The following is a 20,262-nucleotide window of genomic DNA, read 5'->3' on the forward strand; positions in this document are numbered from 1 at the left end:
TAATGGCTATCAATCTAAACGCAGCAAAAAAAGAAACGTCCTCTCACTGTCAACTGCGTTTATTTTCAGCAAACTTAACATGTGTAAATATTTGTATGAACATAACAAGATTCAACAACTGAGACATAAACTGAAAAAGTTCCACAGGCAAGTGACTAACAGAAATTGAGTAATGTGTCCCTGAACAAAGGGGGGGTCAAAAGTAACAGTCAGTACTGGTGTGGCCACCAGCTGCATTAAGTACTGCAGTGCATCTCCTCCTCATGGACTGCACCAGATTTGCCAGTTCTTGCTGTGAGATGTTACCCCACTCTTCCATCAAGGCACCTGCAAGTTCCCGGACATTTCTGGGGGGAATGGCCCTAGCCCTCACCCTCCGATCCAACAGGTCCCAGACGTGCTCAATGGGATTGAGATTCGGGCTCTTCGCTGGCCATGGCAGAACACTAACATTCCTGTCTTGCAGGAAATCACGCACAGAACGAGCAGTATGGCTGGTGGCATTGTCATGCTGGAGGGTCATGTCAGGATGAGCCTGCAGGAAGGGCACCACATGAGGGAGGAGGATGTCTTCCCTGTAACGCACAGTGTTGAGATTGCCTGCAATGACAACAAGCTCAGTCAGATGATGCTGTGACACACCGCCCCAGACCATGACGGACCCTCCACCTCCAAATCGATCCCGCTCCAGAGTACAGGCCTCGGTGTAACGTTCATTCCTTCGACAATAACCGCGGATCCGACCATCACCCCTAGTGAGACAAAACCGTGACTCGTCAGTGAAGAGCACTTTTTGCCAGTCCTGTCTGGTCCAGCGACGGTGGGTTTGTGCCCATAGGCGACGTTGTTGCTGGTGATGTCTGGTGAGGACCTGCCTTACAACAGGCCTACAAGCCCTCAGTCCAGCCTCTCTCAGCCTATTGCGGACAGTCTGAGCACTGATGGAGGGATTGTGCATTCCTGGTGTAATTCGGGCAGTTGTTGTTGCCATCCTGTACCTGTCCCACAGGTGTGATGTTCGGATGTACCGATCCTGTACAGGTGTTGTTACACGTGGTCTGCCACTGTGAGGACAATCAGCTGTCCGTCCTGTCTCCCTGTAGCGCTGTCTTAGGCATCTCACAGTACGGACATTGCAATTTATTGCCCTGGCCACATCTGCAGTCTTCATGCCTCCTTGCAGCATGCTTAAGGCACGTTCACGCAGATGAGCAGGGACCCTGGGCATCTTTCTTTTGGTGTTTTTCAGAGTCAGTAGAAAGGCCTCTTTAGTGTCCTAAGTTTTCATAACTGTGACCTTAATTGCCTACCATAATAATAATAATAATATCCCATTTAGCAGACGCTTTTATCCAAAGCGACTTACAGTCATGCGTGCATACATTTTTTGTTGTTGTGTATGGGTGGTCCCGGGGATCGAACACACTACCTTGGCGTTACAAGCGCCGTGCTCTACCAGCTGAGCTACAGAGGACCACGCCGTGCGCTACCATCTTTAAGCTGTTAGTGTCTAACGACGTTCCACAGGTGCATGTTCATTAATTGTTTATGGTTCATTGAACAAGTATGGGAAACAGTGTTTAAACCCTTTACAATTAAGATCTGTGAAGTTATTAGGATTTTTACTAATTATCTTTGAAAGACAGGGTCCTGAAAAAGGGACGTTTCTTTTTTTGCTGAGTTTATGTTGAGAGGGGCCGTTTCTATGACGATTTAAAGGGAAAGACTCAGAAATAACCTACACAATGAAAACAGGAACAGATTCTTTGCGGAGGGTGGATATTTAAATTCAGTCTATTAGCTTTATAAATAAATATATATTTAGTCCCTATTTAGTTTTTTATTCAGCGGATTTAATTTAGAAAAAGCATTTCCACAGAGTTCTATCGAGCAGTGACCACTATTTGATAATGCCTGGGATGACATTCCAATATTCCATTCACTCTAAACATGCTAAATTCTCAGAGTAAATCGTCGGTAACTTTTGAACCTTATATGGTAGAGACATGCGGTTTGGACTATTGTTTTTCTGACGGAATGTTCTATTGTATAAACCTTGAATGAATTAATAATTTTATGGGTGAACACCCTACATTCTTTCATAGGTAAAACGCAGCCAATAAACCCCTTTGTTCCTCATCTTTATTTATAGCATAGGCCTACACATTGCGTCTTAAAGAAAAATTTTAATGCTGTTTTATTAATGCAATTATAGACCAAGTCTATATACATAAAAAAAATTCTCTCTTAGGTTATGAAAAGCAGCAAACAAGTAGAGTCACCGTAGCTGGCCATAAGGGGGTAGCCCTAAGGTGGCCGGTTTCTACATATCGAGCAATAACAGGCCATATACCGGATTATCAATAGCCTACATTATCATTATCATCAACATACCTGTCAAAAACCAGGTGTAGACTAATTGAAATGTTGTGATCACCACTTGTCCCAGCTAAAGATATTTTTGCCGACAGCCGTCATATACACTGATTAACTGTAGGCCTATGTAGGAACATTGCTCAGTTCATGTCGGGCTGCTGAAAGATACTTGAAGGGGTAGAAATGTGTTGTTGTATGAATTGCAAATGTTATTCATGGATCATTGGTTCACTTTTATTGCATGTAATTATTAGGTCATGTGTAAAATGTGCACGTCTTTCTGTAAAACTATACAGACGGTAAGATTTTTTTGTGTAAAATAGCTCCACATGATACTATACTGCACCTGTTGGTTTCTTCCAAGAATCACACTTAAGTTCAGCGTGACCACCGCCGATGCTGCGCTCTCATGAATTGTAGCCTTCACTGCTGTTAAATGGTAGGTCATGCACTTTAGTGTCATCAGTGGCTGCTAAGAAATAGTTGTTAGCCCCTCACGTTAATTAGCCTACACCTACTATTGACATTTCTGGACCAATTAGGATAACATCAAAACAAACGTTAGGGAATGATTTGTTACATAGACATGTTATTATAGGGTGGTATACCTACATTATAAAATAGATCATCCACACTTGCATTGCATGCCAACAGGTTAGCCTACAGGTAGAATATGCTCTTGTTTTGCAGGAAGAATTGATATTGTCAATGTGTGTGATTAGATTTTTTGTAATCATTTGCATGAAAATGATGTCAGATTACATGTCAAGCCTTAGAAGTGACAACAACCAGGTGCACCTGTTTAGAGTATGTCAGGCTATTTCAGCATGAACACCGGAATGAACGGAACAGTGACTATTTTCGTCTCTAGTTGTATTTTGGTCCCAGTTGCTCTGTTTAAAAGATAAGTACATTAAGAGATTTCCATGGGGGCGCAATGACCAGCCTCTGCATTACTCACCGGAAGTTCCTTGGCTGCATTTTGTCCCACAAGGTGCCAGTCTCCATGGTGATTAACTAGTCATTTATCTATATTTTCTATTTTTTTAAAGTACACTTCACACAAAAGAGCACTGGAAATATTTTCTTTTTCAGATTTCTTAGTTATTATGAATTATTACTGTGTCAAGTTCATGTTGAACACATTTCTGCTGTATAACACTTGTAGATTGATATGTTTCACTTATGCAAATACACATTCATTGTAATTGTCAAACTTATCTCCATTTTATACATGATTTTGTAGTAGTATGATAATATACAATACAAATGAATAAAGATACACTCCATAGCTCTGTTCCAGATTACTTTATTAGCATTTTCTTTTTTCATTTCTATTGTTGTCAGAAACACATATTCCCATGTAAGCACATTTCCCTTGTATTTTGAGGTGAGTGCAATGTGAGCAGAGTATGTGGTGCTGCTACTGTCGCCTTTGACTGTTCTGTATGTATCTATAATCAATCCCATTGGTGGTCCCTCTCTGGCAGGATATTTTACATTGAGAGTTCCATGACACTATACAAAGACCCTCTCCCTTTCAAATTGTACTGATCGTTGTCCACTGTCTCTCAAAGCTAAATCAGATCATGTCCTTCGACTGGAGAGAATACCATGTCAGAGTTGTTTTTTTTGTGGAGGGATTACAAAAAACCTGTTGCTTTGTTATGCCTCTTTCCATTTACCCGTTTTATTGAACGAGAAGTTCAGCTACAAAAAAAATTATATAATTTAACTGTAAATCAAGGCCTCAAGTGGTGTATCTATAAAAAGGTTAAATTTGACCCAGGAGCTACTCAAGTCTTGTGTTCATTCACTGCATGATATGACTATCGTGTCTGTGTATGCTCATGTATGGATGTCTTTGTTTTGTCTTTTTTCTTCAATGAGGAATGATCGGTTATTGAAAGTAGCACCACGATCACATCCTGTGATTAAGTTTGCTATTTAAAAGAGATTTCGTCAACTTTTAACATTGCACAAATATATACTACAGGCTCTCTGCTCTACAGAAAAATGAAATCTTAAAGGGTGAAAGGTGAGCAACAATTAAAGAGTATGAAGCTTTTAACTATTTATAGATGTTTTACTTCTTGCTTTTTGGTTTCCATCTTTTGTGTTGTATTGTTACATCTGAATCTGGAACAGGTGATTGGTACCTAACTATTCTAGTCATCGTGGTCATCCCTGCCATGATCCCTGTCATTACTGTCATGGTTGCCATCCCTCTCGCTCCTCTCCTTCTCCTTCTTTGACTCCTTCACCACCTGGAGGAAGAGAAGAAGAGAAACAGACCTCAGTCCAATTACACCACTTCCTGCAAATGCTGTATAGTGAAGTTACACTGTATAATGAATATCAAGGTGGACATGGAAAGTATGGAACACATTTTCTTGATACCAGGAAATATTTGGAATGTTTACCTCTCCATCACGAGTCTCCACTGTCTTAATCACCACGGGCTTCCTGCTAGGGGTGTCTGGGGTATGGTCATAGTCTATGAGAGGATAAGCCAGATTTAGTGACATAGATACTGTGCATGATCATTTATATAAATGTAATAGATTATGGATATGTTAAATCTAAAGATAATACTGGCAAGTATATGTGTATTTGCTTGGAGAGGGAAATAAATAAAGCGATAAAGACTATTATTATTGGCAATATGATGGAACTCACCCCTATCGACACTACGGCCATACTGGGAGGGATGCATGGGAACCATAATCCTAAAGGGAAATGAAGCAATAGGTTAGCTCCGGAATGTGTTTATAATCAGATGCGAGTAAGGATGTCCTAACCCTTATCCTCCTCACCTGCTCTCCTCTCCCTCCAGCAGCTTGCGGTAGGTGGCGATTTCTATGTCCAGGGCCATCTTGACATTGAGCAGGTCCTGGTACTCCCTCAGGTGGCGGGCCATCTCATCCTTCAGGTGGTGGATCTCCTCCTCCAGGCGGACCACGTTGTCCTGGTAGTTATTGGCCTCCACGCCAAACTGGTCCTCCATCTCACGCATCTGCCTCAGCAGAGCCTCGTTCTGAAAAATACACACATACATACAGTGTGGGCAGGAGGAAATGGGGGATTTTATTTTATTATTAGAGTATCTTGCATCTTCAGGATGCCCAGCCCACATGGGCTTATAAGACACTGTATTCCATCACTGGAGGATGATTGTGGGAGATTTGTGTGGGAGGAAATTATGAAGGAATTTGCTCACTCGCATCATCCTCTACTTACATGCATGACCCACTTGGGTGATTCATGGCATTTTGGGCTAAGCCTGAGATCATTGTACTCTTGTTGCTCACTCAGCCAGTGTAAACTGGAGATGATTACAGATAAATAGGCAGGTTCTGTGAGGCCTCACCGTGCTCTTCAGTGCATCGATCTCACAGTTGAGGGACTGCATCTGCCTCCTGTGCTCATTTTGCTCCTGCTTGGCCTGCCTCAGAGCATCAGTGTTACGCTTGGCAGAGTCCGTCAGGTCAGCAAACTGCAGGAGCACAGAACAAACACACAAATAAGAACAGGTGTTACTCTGTGTGCATGAGTGTGTGTGTGTCGTTAGGTAGTGCAATTTTTGTGTGTGTGTCCATTGTTCCCCCCTCACCTTGGACTTGTACCACTCCTCAGACTCATGCATATTCTTGGAGGCGATGTTCTCGTACTGGGCCCTGATGTCCTTGAGTGCAGCGGTCAGGTCAGGCCTGGCGGTCTGGTCCACCTCAATCTTCATCTGCTGGGTCTGGAAACTCACCTGCACCTCCTGGATCTCCTGAGAAGACCGCAGAGCAAGTGAGACGTTAGTTGAAAAAAAGGCCTCTAAATGGCAGGTTGAATCCAAAAAGGTATGATGATGCATGGATCATTATGAAGACCATGATTTGTGGTCGACCATCTCAGCAGCGGCATCTACCTCATCATGTAGCTTCTTGAGGAAGTCAATCTCATCCATCAGAGACTCGATCTTCCTCTCCAGCTCCAGGCGAGACAGAGTTGCATCATCCACATCCTGGTTTCAGATCAAACTGCTATTAGTAAGTATTTAATCAACCCCCAAACAGGTTAAACAAATCTTATTGGCTTCATTCGATAACTCTTAACAGTGAGTGGGATGCATATATAATATAATAATATATAATATGCCATTTAGCATATGGTTTTATATCCACAATGCAGTGCTATCAATATTGTGTTTTGTCATACGTATCCTAGTTTGTATTAGCGCACACTGGTGCAAACCATATAAAACAAATTGTAACGAAAACAAGCATTTCTTATTGGAGTAGTTCAGATTAGTCCCTCGCTGTTTTGGTCTGTTTGTTTCTGTTTGGTTCCTACAGATGTAGGATCTTAATTAGATCACCCTGTTGCAGGAGAACTTTCCTGCAATGCAGGACATTTAAAATGTGTAGTGTATTTGAGATTTAAAAGGCTTCTGAAGTTTGTAACTTCCACTTTGACATTTTAGACTTGATTTCCCGTTATGAAAAATGTATCGACCCCTACAAAAAGGTCCATGAATTATAATTCACATAATAATTCACATTTCCTGTTGCTGCGGGATTATTTTCCTGCTGTAGCAAACTGGCTCAAATTAAGATCCTACATCTGTAGTGAATACCCATGATTTCAGGGTTCTCAGAGCTGTTCAGGGTTCTCAGGCCGGCTCCAGGCTCTGCTGTAGCCGGCCGCAACCGGGAGACCAATGGGGCGGCGCACAATTGGCCCAGTGTCGTCCAGGGTAGGGGAGGGAATGGCCGGCAGGGAGGTAGTTCAGTTGGTAGAGCATGGCGTTTGCAACGCCAGGGTTGAGGGTTCGATTCCCATGGGGTATGAAAATTAAAAAGAATAATGTATGCCCTAACTGTAAGTCGCTCTGGATAAGAGCGTCTGCTAAATGACGTAAATGTAAATGTAAATGTAATGTAATCATAATAATCAGCTCTATCTCAGCCAACCAGAAGATGTCACTGTTATGCAGGGCTATGAGGAAAGGGAAGCTTTGGGTTGGGCTCTGACATCACAACCGGCGAGCCAAATGTGATTCCCACGGGAGGCCAGTATGAAAAATAAAAAAAATAATGTATGCACTCACTAACTGTATGTCGCTCTGGATAAGAGCGTCTGCTAAATGACTAAAATGTAAATGTAAAATGTAATTATCCAGGCTGAGTGATTCAATCAGACTTTTACCGTCAACTATTGACTCGCTGCCCAAAATATTGATTTGGTGTACATTGTGATGGTTTGAGTCTAGGGTGTGTTTACCTTGCGGAAGACAAGCAGGTTGCTCTCAGCCTCAGCCCTCTTCTGATTCTCCTCATCCAGCCTGTAAGAAGGAAATACACACAAGGAGAAATTATGTATTACAATCATGCATAGGCCTATGGAAATTAATGTTGTAGATTCATATTATCTATTTGTGGAACCTCAGACCTCCACCTTAGAATAAATAAATGAATGGAAATGAAATACACATTACAATCATTAAATATTTTACACCATATATTATAGAACTTTGTAGTTAATAAACACACATTACCCTATGTATCTCTTTATGGCACTTCAGAACTAATTTTATATCGTTCACAATACTTGGGTTTTAGTCTAGGTTTAGTCAAGCTCTGGACAAAGGAAGCTGAAGCCTTGGGACAGGACGGAACACAGTGCTAATTGCATAAGTGCTATCTGAGGTTTCGTCCCAAATCGCACGCTATTCCCTACATAGGGCTCTGGTCAAAAGTTGTGCACTTTATAGGGAATAGGGTGCCATTTGGGATGCAACACGAGTATGTCTGGCTGGATGTCATAGGCCTTCTCCTCAGAAAGAAGCATCAGCTGGCAAAAATCCTTTGGATCAATTTGGTAATTCACTGTCCTGTAAAAGGATTTGGGAGCATATCCAATGGGGTCAGCAGCTGCTACACTAAACAAATTTGACTAATCACCCCTTCTTGGAGGTCATCTGGACACACCCTGTCTTAAGCCTGATAGCTCTGGGCATTCTGCTGCCAAAGTCTATACTATGTAAGCCTAATAGTATACTGACTGGTCTGACTAAGCCTTCGCTTTCCCAAATGTCAAATATACATAATGTTTTATAAGCAGATTTAAACTGTAAAAATATAAAGCCTGGTTGAATAGATATTCCAATAGGTTAAAACAGCTTGATAAAGCTTTTGGTTTTGTATTAGTCATCATAGGACAGGGTCATAGAACAGGGAGTGTCTCTTCCACTGTCGTGATGAGTCATAAAAAATGATATCATAAGTCCAATGAAATCATTCAGTGCACACCATGTCCTCTCCGTATCTAACATGGAATCACAGCAGGCTCGCTGGGGATTGGTTGTCCCTGTGGTCAGTCACTTGATTGCTGGTTGTGGGGGAGGGGATTACTGCATGTGTGGGGCTTGCTGCCTCACCTCATCTTTAATTCATGCCATGTCGCAGGGGTCCTTTTTTCCTAATGGGGTCCCAGGCACCGTCCCATCAGCCAAGGGGGACACTGAACATCCCCTAATGGAGCCACTCTCATTGAGTCACATTGATTATTCCAGATGCTATTTTTCTCCCCACCTACACCTCCCCCTCTTCCTCCTCTACTGCCTCTTCCCTCTCTCATCCCCCTCCCTATGTCTTTCCTGGCTCCATTGTGCGCAGTCTATCCATCCTCCACTTCTGTCCTCTCTCCCCCTCTCTGGGGCAGGGAATTGACATGGGGAGTGTTTGTGCGTTTACATGTAGCTAGTGTATGTCTACAGAAATTGTTCTGATAATCTAAGTAACTCAAATGGGGAAAAATACTGTTTCCCATAACTGGTTGTCTGGTTCTTCTCAAGTTTGAGTTTGAAAGCAAAATATTTTGGTTTGGTTTGAAAGGGCTGATGGAACTGCAGTGTAATTTCAAATTAAATGTGTTATTGTCTATATTTACATTCCATGCAGGAAGTTTCATCTTCCATTTAATGAAATGTGTTTGATTTAATAAAACAGATGCTAAGATGTCCATTGAAAGTTTGTAAATACTGTATAAATGGTCAAGTAGAAATGTTCTGACAATGTAGAAATGTTCTGATACTGTAGTGCCTTGTTTTCCTTGGTGTTCCATTCATTGCTTGGTTATGATATGCTGAAGCACTTCATCTTGTTTTATGTTGGATCCTTCCTGTCCAATGCCATGACATTTAGCGTGTACACACACACACACACACACACACACACACACACACACACACACACACACACACACACACACTGCAGTAAAGCACAGAGTGCGGTAGTATGCTGCGGTGCTTTTGTGTTCATCCTTCTAAAGTGCCACACCCCAGCCAGCCCACCACTGCTGGTCTGGAGTTTTTGGCTGGAGCCCAAAGACCCCCTGTCCTGTATCAGTGTTTAAAATACAGCCCATGAACATTGTGGTGTAAGGGTATGTTTAAAGATTAGGGGGGTTGAGGGGAGGGTGGTGATTATGTGAAAGTCACAGACTGTACACAGTCACACACCCTGTCCCTGTCCCCTCCCCGACAGGCTCAGCCCAGAATGTGTCTATCAACATCAGAGTCCAAAAAACTGCTAGTCCCCTGCTACCTCTGCCAACTTCCTGAAATACACTCCCAATCGTTACATCCCCCTTTTCAAACACCACTACCTCCCAAAATCTCTCTACATCACTCATGTACATCCCAAACAATCCCCCCCACTTCTTGCTCCCAAAATCTTTCCACATTATCCATGCCCCCCAAAACTTTCTCCAACCCCCTTTACTCCAACCCTATTCCCAAAATCTTTCTACGTCACCCACGCACCCATGCACTACCCAAACATCCTACAACCCTCCCTTACCTTAACCCTCACTCCCCAAACATCCTCAACACCCCACCCCTCCCTCCCACTCTCTCCTCCGTGTCACCAACCTCTGTTTGATAAGGTGAATGTCTTCTGCCAGGTTGTCCCTCTCCACCTGGTACTGGTCCCTCTCCTTGCCCACATGGTCCAGCTGGCGCCTCAGCTCCCTCAGCTCCTCCTGGAAGAGCTCGGTGGCCCGGTTGGGCTGTCCCTCCTGCTGCTGGCCCTTGAACTGGCTCAGCTCCTGCTGCAGCCCGCTGTTCTGCTGCTCCAGGTAGTGCACCTTGTCGATGAAGCTGGCAAAGCGGTCGTTGAGGTCCTGCAGCTCCACCTTCTCGTTGCTGCGGGTGGCCAGGAACTCGGCGTTGACCGTGTCGGCCAGCTGGAAGTCCACCTTTTCGTAGGTGAGACGGGGCGGCTGGGTGCTGGAGCGCTGGCGCTGCTGGTGGTGGTAGTTGGAGGAGCGAGAGGGCACCACGGGCGATATGGAGCGCATGTAGTGCCCGCTGGACATTGGCATGCGGGAGTATGAAGGCGAATAGGAGGACATCGAGATGGGGTTGGGGCCCCCGAACGTGCGGCGGTAGGAGGTGGAGGCGCGTCCTGAAGGGTGGTTCATTGAAGGGTGGCTCATGGTTGAGATTTGGCAGCCTCTAATTTTGCTAACTATCTATTTCTAACTATATCTCCTTCTTACTGTCTCTGTGGAGCCGAAGGTGCCTGGGAGCAGGGAGTGAAGCAACAGGGTGTCCGACTGAGGAGCGCTGGGGCTTTTATACACACGAGCTGGACATCCCATCTGCCTCACCCCCATCCCCCGCTGCCTCTCTGCAAACACCCCCTCCTCACCCACACCCTACTTCCCTCCCTCCTAGTCTCCAGAGCCCCTGCCCCCTTCCTCTATCCATCACTCCTCAACATACATGCAGTCTTAGGCCACACCCCGGCCGACAGCAGCAGGCCCTCTCCCCCCTGTGTTTTCTCTCTCTCTCTTCCACCTGCCCCTCCCTTTTGTCCATAGCAGGAGGCCAAACTGTTTCCCACGTTAATGCCTCTATCTCTAAAGATGTCTCCATCGCCCACCTCTCCCTCCTCACCTTGACAGCTGATATATCCTCTGTAGGATGCTGTGTCTGCTCCCTGCTTTTTTTTCCTGCACTTTTCCTCTTCTTTTTTTTGCAAATAATCTCCTCCTGTTGCTCTATCCCACTCCTTGTCACTCTATCATCTGTCTTCTCTTTCACTGTTAATGTCCTTCATTTAACTGTAATGGTACAGTAGATTATGTAAGACATTGTAAAGTTGTCCAAATAAATCCCAAAACAGACATTTGTTTTATTAATCAGGTTCTTATATCACAAAGCTCATTTGGTTATGACTGCAGCGCTGAATTTATTTCCCCTCTCTGTCTCTTCCCTTTATTTCCACGGTAATGGAATATTATATTGATGTTCTGGCAGGCAAGGGCAATGACTGTGCAATTTTATCCTGCATGGCTGACTGGTTTAGAGTGATCTCTGTTTGAATCCTGTTTTCGAAATTAGGATGGGCGAGATCTACTCAGCAGCTCAGCAGATTTCAGAACAACATTTTTCTTATACTTAAGATCCTGTCATGTCCTCTGAGCTCAGACATAATGACAACATCTAAATCTCATATTTTTGTGGGTATTTTGTTCAAACTGAGACAAAGGGTTTTAGAATCATATTGGTCGACCAGTCTAACTTTTATTGTAACAAAATTAATTAAATACATAATGCTTAACTTACTTTGCAGTACATGGGTAGGCTCTGGACTGAGTAAGCCTTGAGAATCTGAGGGAGAAGCAGCAGGATTCCAAGGCGATAGACAGCACAGCTGCTACAGGACGTAGAATTAGAGGTCTGGAGACAAAGAATGTAGAAAGTGACTAGGAGGAATGCTATGTGTCCGGGAAGGTGTCATTAGCAAAAACCACCCCCCAGTAGTGACAAGGAATCTAAGAAAATAAGTCAAGATTTACATTTTAAACAATTTAGTCATATTCAAAATATACAGAAGCATAATATGTTGATAATGAGTGAAAGAATAACTTCTTACTGTATTAAAAATGTTGTACTACACTGCCTATTGCTCAGCTGTTGCTCAATGTTATTGTACTGCAGTGCATAGCCTCAGAGCAAAACTTAGAAAGTACAATATGAAGTTCCAGGAGGCCAAAATGCATTCTACTGCAGAGGCAAATTAGTTGCCAGCTCTGTGTGTTGGGTTGTGTGGGTTAGTGTGCATGGAAGACATTTACATTTACGTCATTTAGCAGACGCTCTTATCCAGAGCGACTTACAGTTAGTGAGTGCATACATTTTCATACTGGCCCCCTGTGGGAAACGAACCCACAACTCTGGCGTTGCAAGCGCCATGCTCTACCAACTGAGCTACAGGGGACTGTGGCGTACCTGTGCTAATTAGCGATTTGCATCTCTGAACACCTGTGTGTAAACGGAAGACGGACGCCACAAACGTGTTGTCACTGAATAATACTGTCAGGTGCAACTGTGTTAAAACCGGTTAAAACAGTGTACAGTAAGGGTATATTTTGCATTTGTGAAATTATTTTGATGTGATGTGAAAGTAGAGGGCTTCATGTTTCTAGAACTGTAATGCAATTGAGAATCGATTCACGTTTAGATGGAGTATTTGGCTGTTTTGGCTACCAGAGCCAATTGGCCTCTAAACAGAACATGTAAGGTCCTTGACTACAAGGAGTAACGTTAGGCTCCTTTAGTCCATTATTGGGCAAGGCAAAGACATGCTACCGATCCATTTTAATGTTGAAGCAATGCTGAGCATGCACCTTGTCAACTGTGGGAGGTTATCCCTCTCTTTATAGTACATCCCTCCCTCCCGGTCTCTCTCTCCCTCTCTCCCTCCCTGTCCTCTCATGATCTGTGATTTGCTCCCTCCCATTCCTCTTCAATTCATTTCGAGATCCAAAGACACAACAAAATTTTTGCTCCCAATTATTCAACAATCTCTTTAAAACATTTCATACATCAAAGTCTCTCTCTATGTATGGCTGCATGAGTGCAGCAGTACAGCAATTGGCCAGCTGCTGCCCATGTCTGGCTTTCTTGGTAATGAATTTCCTGTGTGTTGGGCCTTGCACCATAATCTAATCAACCTGCCTTATAGTAAATGAGTTTTCTCTTTTGCTCCCCCCCTCTCTCTCCCTGCCTCTGTCTTTCCTTAATGGAAGATTACACACTGTAACAGCAATCTTTCACTGTTCCTTTTTTCCCGATAAAGACCAATATTCTCAAATGGCAGCTGATCTGGTTTCCCATGTCCTGAGTCTCTATCCCCTCCCTTTGCACGCACGCACACACGCACAACCCCCCCCCCCCCCCCCCCCAAAAAAAAGCTATCTTGTCTCACTGTAAAATCTAGGACACAATCATCTTCTGATGTATAGACCTCATATATCTTGTATTAGTGCTTCCTCCCAGCAGACATACCAAGCAGCGTCAATTTCAAAGACATGAGTGTGTCTAGCAGCTCGTAATTAAAGCAGCCATGACATGCTTCATTTTTCACTTGGCTACAGCTGCAGTTAACCATCTATCAGCACCGGCTACACAGGTCAGACCAGGTAGGTAATGACAGTGTAAATGTGGCGGGAAACACATGGTGGCATATGAGGCAACATGCTCTCAGTATGTTGACATCATTCTCCACCTGCTTATCTAACCTCAACAGTCAAGCTCTAAGTTAATGATCTGAAAGTAAGAACAACAAAAATTATATTTAAAAAAAAGTATAAATCATTCATAAAGTATTTACGTGTTATAACAGCACCGTAAACCATTGATAAGAAAATGCCATGCTAGTCCCCATTGTATTATTTTATTTTGTCATACACAGATGACTCCATATTCATACATGATAATGGAGCTGCTGTCTGGAATGTTAAAAGAATGTGGTCTCAGACTTTGGATGCATAGCCGCGGGAAGTAGTTTGGGGGTGCATTCTGTCCTTATCTCTGGCATTACAGCTGAGCCAAACAAAGGCCAGGAATATATCAGCCATACCTCTATTCAATGTATGATACTGAGGATTATTTAATCAGACCCAGACCCCCTCCACTAAAGGCAATTTAAATATTCCCACATAATCAATCTCAAGGTTTCAAAAATAATTTCCATACAGTAGACACCCTTTACTCTTCACTGAAGACCTTGTATTCAAAGTTTAGGCCTACTTTCTCGTTTCACCTCAGCTGTCTATTGCCTGTAAAGGAAGGGGATAGGAAATGCTGTTGTAGCTTGTTTTAAACATGTTCACTTCACTCACAAGGAGTTGACACCGGCATGAATGTAATAAGCTGCTGCACTTTTCTTTTATAGCTCTGAAGTATGGGTCAGAGGTCTCTAATACTAACACTGCCAACAGTAATTCCAAGGATGACTATTTGTAATAGAAGGGTATGTGGATACCATCCAAAAGGCCCCTTACTGACATCAAATTACTGAGGCTAGGTAGCCAATGTATATACAGCCTAAGCGCACTATTATCGATGACGTACACACACACTTCCTTTTTAAATCAAACCGGAATGCTTCAAATGCCATAAATGTTCCATCAAGAACAAAGGAGTTTTGTTGAAGGGGATCAAAAGACTGTTGTCCCACATTTCTATGCACCAGTATTTTCAGTTCTCCTATTCCGACTATATTGGCATAGATTTTATGAAACAGTCCCAATTTTCAGCCTCATTCAGGGCAAGCTGCGATATCCAACACAGCAGCGCAATCATAGTAAGTGCTGTATTTTGTATTATGAGACATTCCTTTGTGGATGTCAAGTTGTCATTTGATTATGTGCAGTGCAGAACATATGACCTTCATATTGTATGCAGGGTGATGAATCACAAACAAGTTTACAAACACTGAAATTGACTTTTATTGCAATAAAGAGCGCAAGATTTAAAAGTGAAGGTTACAAAGGGACAGCAAAACATGGTTCCATGAGGAATGTTTAGAGGGAAATGGTTGAATGTGTTGCGACAGGCTGACATGTCCTGATTCTTAGTATTCTTCTCCCTCATCCTCTCCTTCCACGCTATCTGCTCCCACCTCCTCATAATCTTTCTCCAGGGCAGCCATGTCTTCCCTGGCCTCAGAGAACTCTCCCTCCTCCATACCCTCACCTACGTACCAGTGCACAAATGCACGCTTGGCGTACATCAGGTCAAACTTGTGGTCAAGACGGGCCCAAGCCTCTGCCACTGCAGTGGTGTTGCTAAGCATGCACACTGCCCTCTGGACCTTGGCCAGATCTCCACCAGGTACCACAGTTGGGGGCTGGTAGTTGATACCAACCTTGAAACCAGTTGGGCACCAGTCTACAAACTGGATGGAGCGTTTTGTTTTGATGGTGGCAATGGCAGCGTTAACGTCTTTGGGCACAACGTCGCCACGGTACAGCAGACAGCAGGCCATGTACTTGCCGTGACGTGGGTCACATTTCACCATCTGATTACATGGCTCAAAACAGGCGTTTGTGATCTCTGAAACAGTCAGCTGCTCGTGGTAAGCCTTCTCTGCTGAGATCACTGGGGCATAGGTGGCCAGGGGAAAGTGGATACGGGGATAGGGCACCAAGTTGGTCTGGAACTCTGTCAGATCAACATTGAGGGCACCGTCGAATCGAAGGGATGCAGTGATGGAGGACACAATCTGGCTGATCAACCTGTTCAGGTTAGTGTAGGAAGGACGCTCGATATCGAGGTTTCTACGGCAGATGTCATAGATGGCCTCATTGTCTACCATGAAAGCACAGTCAGAATGCTCCAGTGTGGTGTGGGTGGTCAGGATGGCGTTGTAGGGCTCAACAACAGCTGTGGACACCTGGGGAGCTGGGTAGATGGAGAACTCAAGCTTGGACTTCTTGCCATAGTCAACAGACAGGCGTTCCATCAACAGGGAGGTGAAACCAGAACCGGTGCCACCTCCGAAGCTGTGGAAGACCAGGAAGCCCTGGAGGCCAGTGCACTGGTCAGCCTGGAGAGAGAGGGAGGAGAAAATGTTTCACGTTTTAGGTTATTGTTAATGGAAGACAGTAGGCAGGATGTACCATGTACAATAAGACATCACTAAAGGTTATTGGAGATTCTCACCAGTTTGCGGATCCTATCCAGAACCAAGTCTATGATCTCTTTGCCGATAGTGTAATGCCCACGGGCGTAGTTGTTGGCTGCATCCTCCTTTCCAGTGATCAGCTGCTCAGGGTGGAAGAGCTGGCGGTAAGTTCCAGATCGCACCTCATCTGGAGAAAGATCCGTTAGCTTTTCTCAAGAATAAGGAGCTATACCAATGTTACCAGAACCTCATTGTTTTAAAACTAAGTGATCTTACCAATGACAGTGGGCTCCAGATCCACAAACACAGCCCTGGGGACATGCTTGCCAGCTCCAGTCTCACTGAAGAAGGTGTTAAAGGAGTCGTCTCCTCCTCCAATGGTCTTGTCACTGGGCATCTTTCCATCCGGTTGGATCCCATGCTCAAGACAGTACAGCTCCCAGCATGCATTGCCGATCTGGACGCCAGCCTGGCCCACATGGACGGAGATACACTCACGCTATGGGAGAAAGAACAATCATGTAAAATTGAGTGCTCAGATATTGGTAGTCTTTCCTACATAAGAGTTTCAGTTATAAAAAAAATTAAAAAGCCTTTTCATGTGTACCTGTATGTTTTCAAGTTATGCATAGCTTTGGCTCTAATACCAGCACACCCAGGTCACCTGACTCAGTGATTATATGCAGCTATGGGTGAGACAGACCTGCTCTGTGTTGGTGCTGCTGAGAAAGCGCATGACCACAGGCAGCAGCTTTTGGAGTGGAGTAAGTCTACTCATGGCCCTAAATCATTGAGGGGTTTAACCTCTTCTGAATTTAATCAAGATTTAGACACAATTTAAGGATACACTTCAAGACCATTATTAAAACTAGTTTGGGTGACTATTGCTGTATAATTTAGGCTACTACATGTCAATGACTGTCATTTTAATGATTTAAATATAAATGTGGCCTAATCAAACAATGAGAAATAATTGACTCAGGATTGACCTGTTATATCTGTGTTATTGGCTATGGCACTGTCCTCTGAGTCATGTCATAACCATGCCATCACCATCTGGTGCTCATGACAATGGGAGTGATTATAGCTGTCCCTCAATGTAAGGTTAATGAAAATCAGCATGGCAAGGATTAGCGCGATGTATGGGGCGGAAAAAGTTTTTTTTTTCAGTGGCCCTAAAAAAATTGAATTGAATCTCAATTTATTCAGATTGAGGCAAATAGGCTATGCCATTTAATGGGCAACTCTCCTTTCCAACTAAACGAAATGGCGTAGTCTAAAATAAAGTGTACTACAGGTCTCTGCCTCTGGACTATAAGGGACTTAGGGCCTACTATAGAATCGGGTTATAATGATTGATATAGGCTGGAACAGCCAGTCTAGTTTCCTTTATTTACACAAGATGAGAAAGCACCACGTGGTCTGAATTGCCCGGTTTATTCAGGTATTGACAAGAATGTCATGACACCTGCCTTATTATTCTATAAAAAGGTCCTGCCCCTCGAACTTTCACCGGCGACAGGCTATAAATAAAAAATCTCACCTATAAATCACATGATTAAGTCATCTCGATGGTGTGTCAAATCATTTCCGATTTTACTGCTTTTGCACTGTATACTAGTTATAAATATGACCACGACACATGTATGCTACAACCGCGTGCCACTTTCCGCAATGCAAAAAAAGCAAGAATAGCCTACTATGGTCAAGAAGCGAGGGGAGAGAAGGAAAGAAGCCTATGCGCCGCCCTACATAAGGAATAAAAGGCCTTTGAATATGTGGCGCAGCACTAGAACTGACAGAGGAGTCATCCTACAACGTGTTAAAAGCGTCACTTTTGTAGCCTAACACAAAGGAAATCATAATATGGAATTTTCAAATGTAGGCTATTTGTGTCACATCGGATAATGTCTGATTGTCACGGTGTGAAAAAATAGTATATTTTACAACAACAACAAAAAATATGTGTGTATTAGACAACAGAAGATAAAGGCAACAGGTATTAATTATGGTGTCATGTTTGATTGATAATCCATAACCTAATCTTATTATGCGATCATGACACCACATTTAAAGAAGTCTACATCACAATTCCAGTCATTTTCATATTCAAACTTACCATGTCTAAGATGAGGAGTTTTAAAAGAGCAGTAAAGATGAAATAAGAAACCGTAGATTAACGACCAACTCTCACAGACCGACCTTTAGGAGTCTAATGTGAGACGTTTCAGCAATGTGTCAGGGTGGGACTTTATATAGGCTACTGATTATGACGGTTCGCTACATTTGGGCGGCCTTTGGACTGAAATGTACCGCCCACCTGGAAAGAAATAGGCGTTTTTGCTCGTTCTATTGGACCATTTGAACATGTAGGACTGCGTGAATAGTGATGACCACGGAAGAAGGAGAGGCGTGAAAAGAGTGTTAACCCTACGACCAACCATGTTATGTCTAGATGGGATCCATCTTTTGTAAAATTTACGTCAAAAGTTGTTTTTTGTTTTTGTTTTTTGGGGAATTTTAGCTAACCCTAACCTTTATCCTAACCTGCCATGTTAATTCACCTAATCTGCTGGGTAAACTCTCCTAAACCTGCTACGAAAAGTCAATTCTGACAAAAGCTGGATTCGTTCTAGCCATGACCCTACAACCAAAGTGCAATGCCGTGAAGATAAGCAAATTCACACATCAAGAGTGAGGTTTGAAAACTATTTTGATAACAGATTGCTTTGAAAATGATAACAATGTAGGCCTAACCTTTGAAACCATCTTCTGATATAGGCCTATTCGTGGTAAAAAAAAAAAAAGAAGAAGAAGAGAAAAAGTCTGCTTGGTCACAAGGTTATTATAATTTGGGGTTTTATTTAGTTAAGTTTTTATTTATATTAGTTTTTCGATTTTAATTTAGTTTCAGTTAGTTTTCAGACCTGATTTTCTACTTTTTATTTAGTTTCAGTTATATACAAATATGCATATTTCGTTTTTGTATTATTTAGTTTTAGTGTTATGGACTGAAAGCATGCGTGGGCCAGGCTAGGAGCCATTTGTCTTGTATAGTTTTTTGGGATGTCACTTCTTTTAGCTTGGGGGCAGTAATACATAAGGTGGAGGGTCAGGTCATAGGTTTTGTTAGGTTAAAAGGGGCAATCATCAGTTGCTTCATCCATTTTTGGACTTATAAATTAATGATATGTACCCATTGATTCTTGAAGAATATAACTTATACGTGCCTCATGAGCTTAGTTCAAATGTCGTTACCCATCAGAACCCAACATATAAGCTTGTTTACTCCAATGTTTGTAAACAAAGTAAATATAAACAAACATTGTAAAGCCTCAAAACATGGGTAAAACAATAATTTTGGATATCATGGATGGTCGGTCTTTGTATCCATAGCTCTCTCTATGCATTTTAGAGTGGTTACATTTCTCCAGCCCCATCCCTCAGCTTTTTACGAAAACTGCTGATTAGCCCTTTGACTTTATAATTTAATCTCAATATGACTTGGATTTAATAGGAATAGCGCTGAGACTGGTTTTTAAAAAAATATGGTGAAAGGAAACTCTCTCACCCATGTTTACACCAATCCAATGCTTTTTCACCTCAGTAGAGACATATAAGAAGAATCAAGTTAGCTACCTAGCCGATTCTTTCAATGTTAGCTAGTGATAGCTGATAGTGATGTAGTCTCGAGTATCCCAGACCTTGGAGCACCGTAAACTAGGCAAGCAACCCGTCTGTCTAGAGCTTAGACTGTAAAAAGAATGGACGGAGCCATCGATTACATCACCTCATTGTTTCCTTTGTGAGGTCTTAGTGGCGCATTTGAAGATCAGTGTCGCCATCTTGCTTCATGGAGGCTTTTTTGGAAACGTTGCATGCAGTTTGAGCTACTCTAGGAGGTGACGTTGCA

General features: G+C 43.0%; 2 protein-coding genes across 2 annotated transcripts; both read right to left on the reverse strand.

Annotated features, from left to right (window-relative positions):
• Positions 1–4,544: 4,544 nt before the first annotated feature.
• Positions 4,545–10,866, reverse strand: LOC311137984 (plasticin-like; the record flags this gene model as incomplete). The annotated part of the gene is made up of 9 exons (XM_084172629.1): positions 4,545–4,643; positions 4,800–4,873; positions 5,056–5,105; positions 5,193–5,413; positions 5,747–5,872; positions 5,990–6,154; positions 6,296–6,391; positions 7,651–7,711; positions 10,301–10,866. The coding sequence occupies 9 exons, from the start codon at positions 10,864–10,866 to the stop codon at positions 4,545–4,547; spliced, it is 1,458 nt and encodes a 485-aa protein (XP_084028755.1).
• A 4,287-nt stretch (positions 10,867–15,153) lies between these two features.
• LOC311138624 (tubulin alpha-1C chain) lies at positions 15,154–18,620 on the reverse strand. Its single transcript, XM_084173385.1, has 4 exons — positions 18,469–18,620; positions 16,626–16,848; positions 16,388–16,536; positions 15,154–16,271 (listed from the first exon to the last, which is right to left on the reverse strand). Exons 1-4 carry the CDS (start codon positions 18,469–18,471, stop codon positions 15,297–15,299), a joined length of 1,350 nt encoding a protein of 449 aa, XP_084029511.1. The 5' UTR covers positions 18,472–18,620; the 3' UTR covers positions 15,154–15,296.
• Positions 18,621–20,262: the final 1,642 nt, after the last annotated feature.

This window comes from Coregonus lavaretus (assembly GCF_964263955.1).
Source record: "Coregonus lavaretus genome assembly, chromosome: 12".
In the NCBI taxonomy this organism is placed as follows: Eukaryota; Metazoa; Chordata; class Actinopteri; order Salmoniformes; family Salmonidae; genus Coregonus; species Coregonus lavaretus.

What these genes read in the sequence shown, in the direction of transcription:
- LOC311138624 (XM_084173385.1), bottom strand. An exon ending in TCTGGAGCCCACTGTCATTG is followed by an intron (nt 16,537 to 16,625) that starts GTAAGATCACTT and finishes ATCTTTCTCCAG; the next exon opens with ATGAGGTGCGATCTGGAACT. An exon ending in TGGATAGGATCCGCAAACTG is followed by an intron (nt 16,272 to 16,387) that starts GTGAGAATCTCC and finishes CTCTCTCTCCAG; the next exon opens with GCTGACCAGTGCACTGGCCT.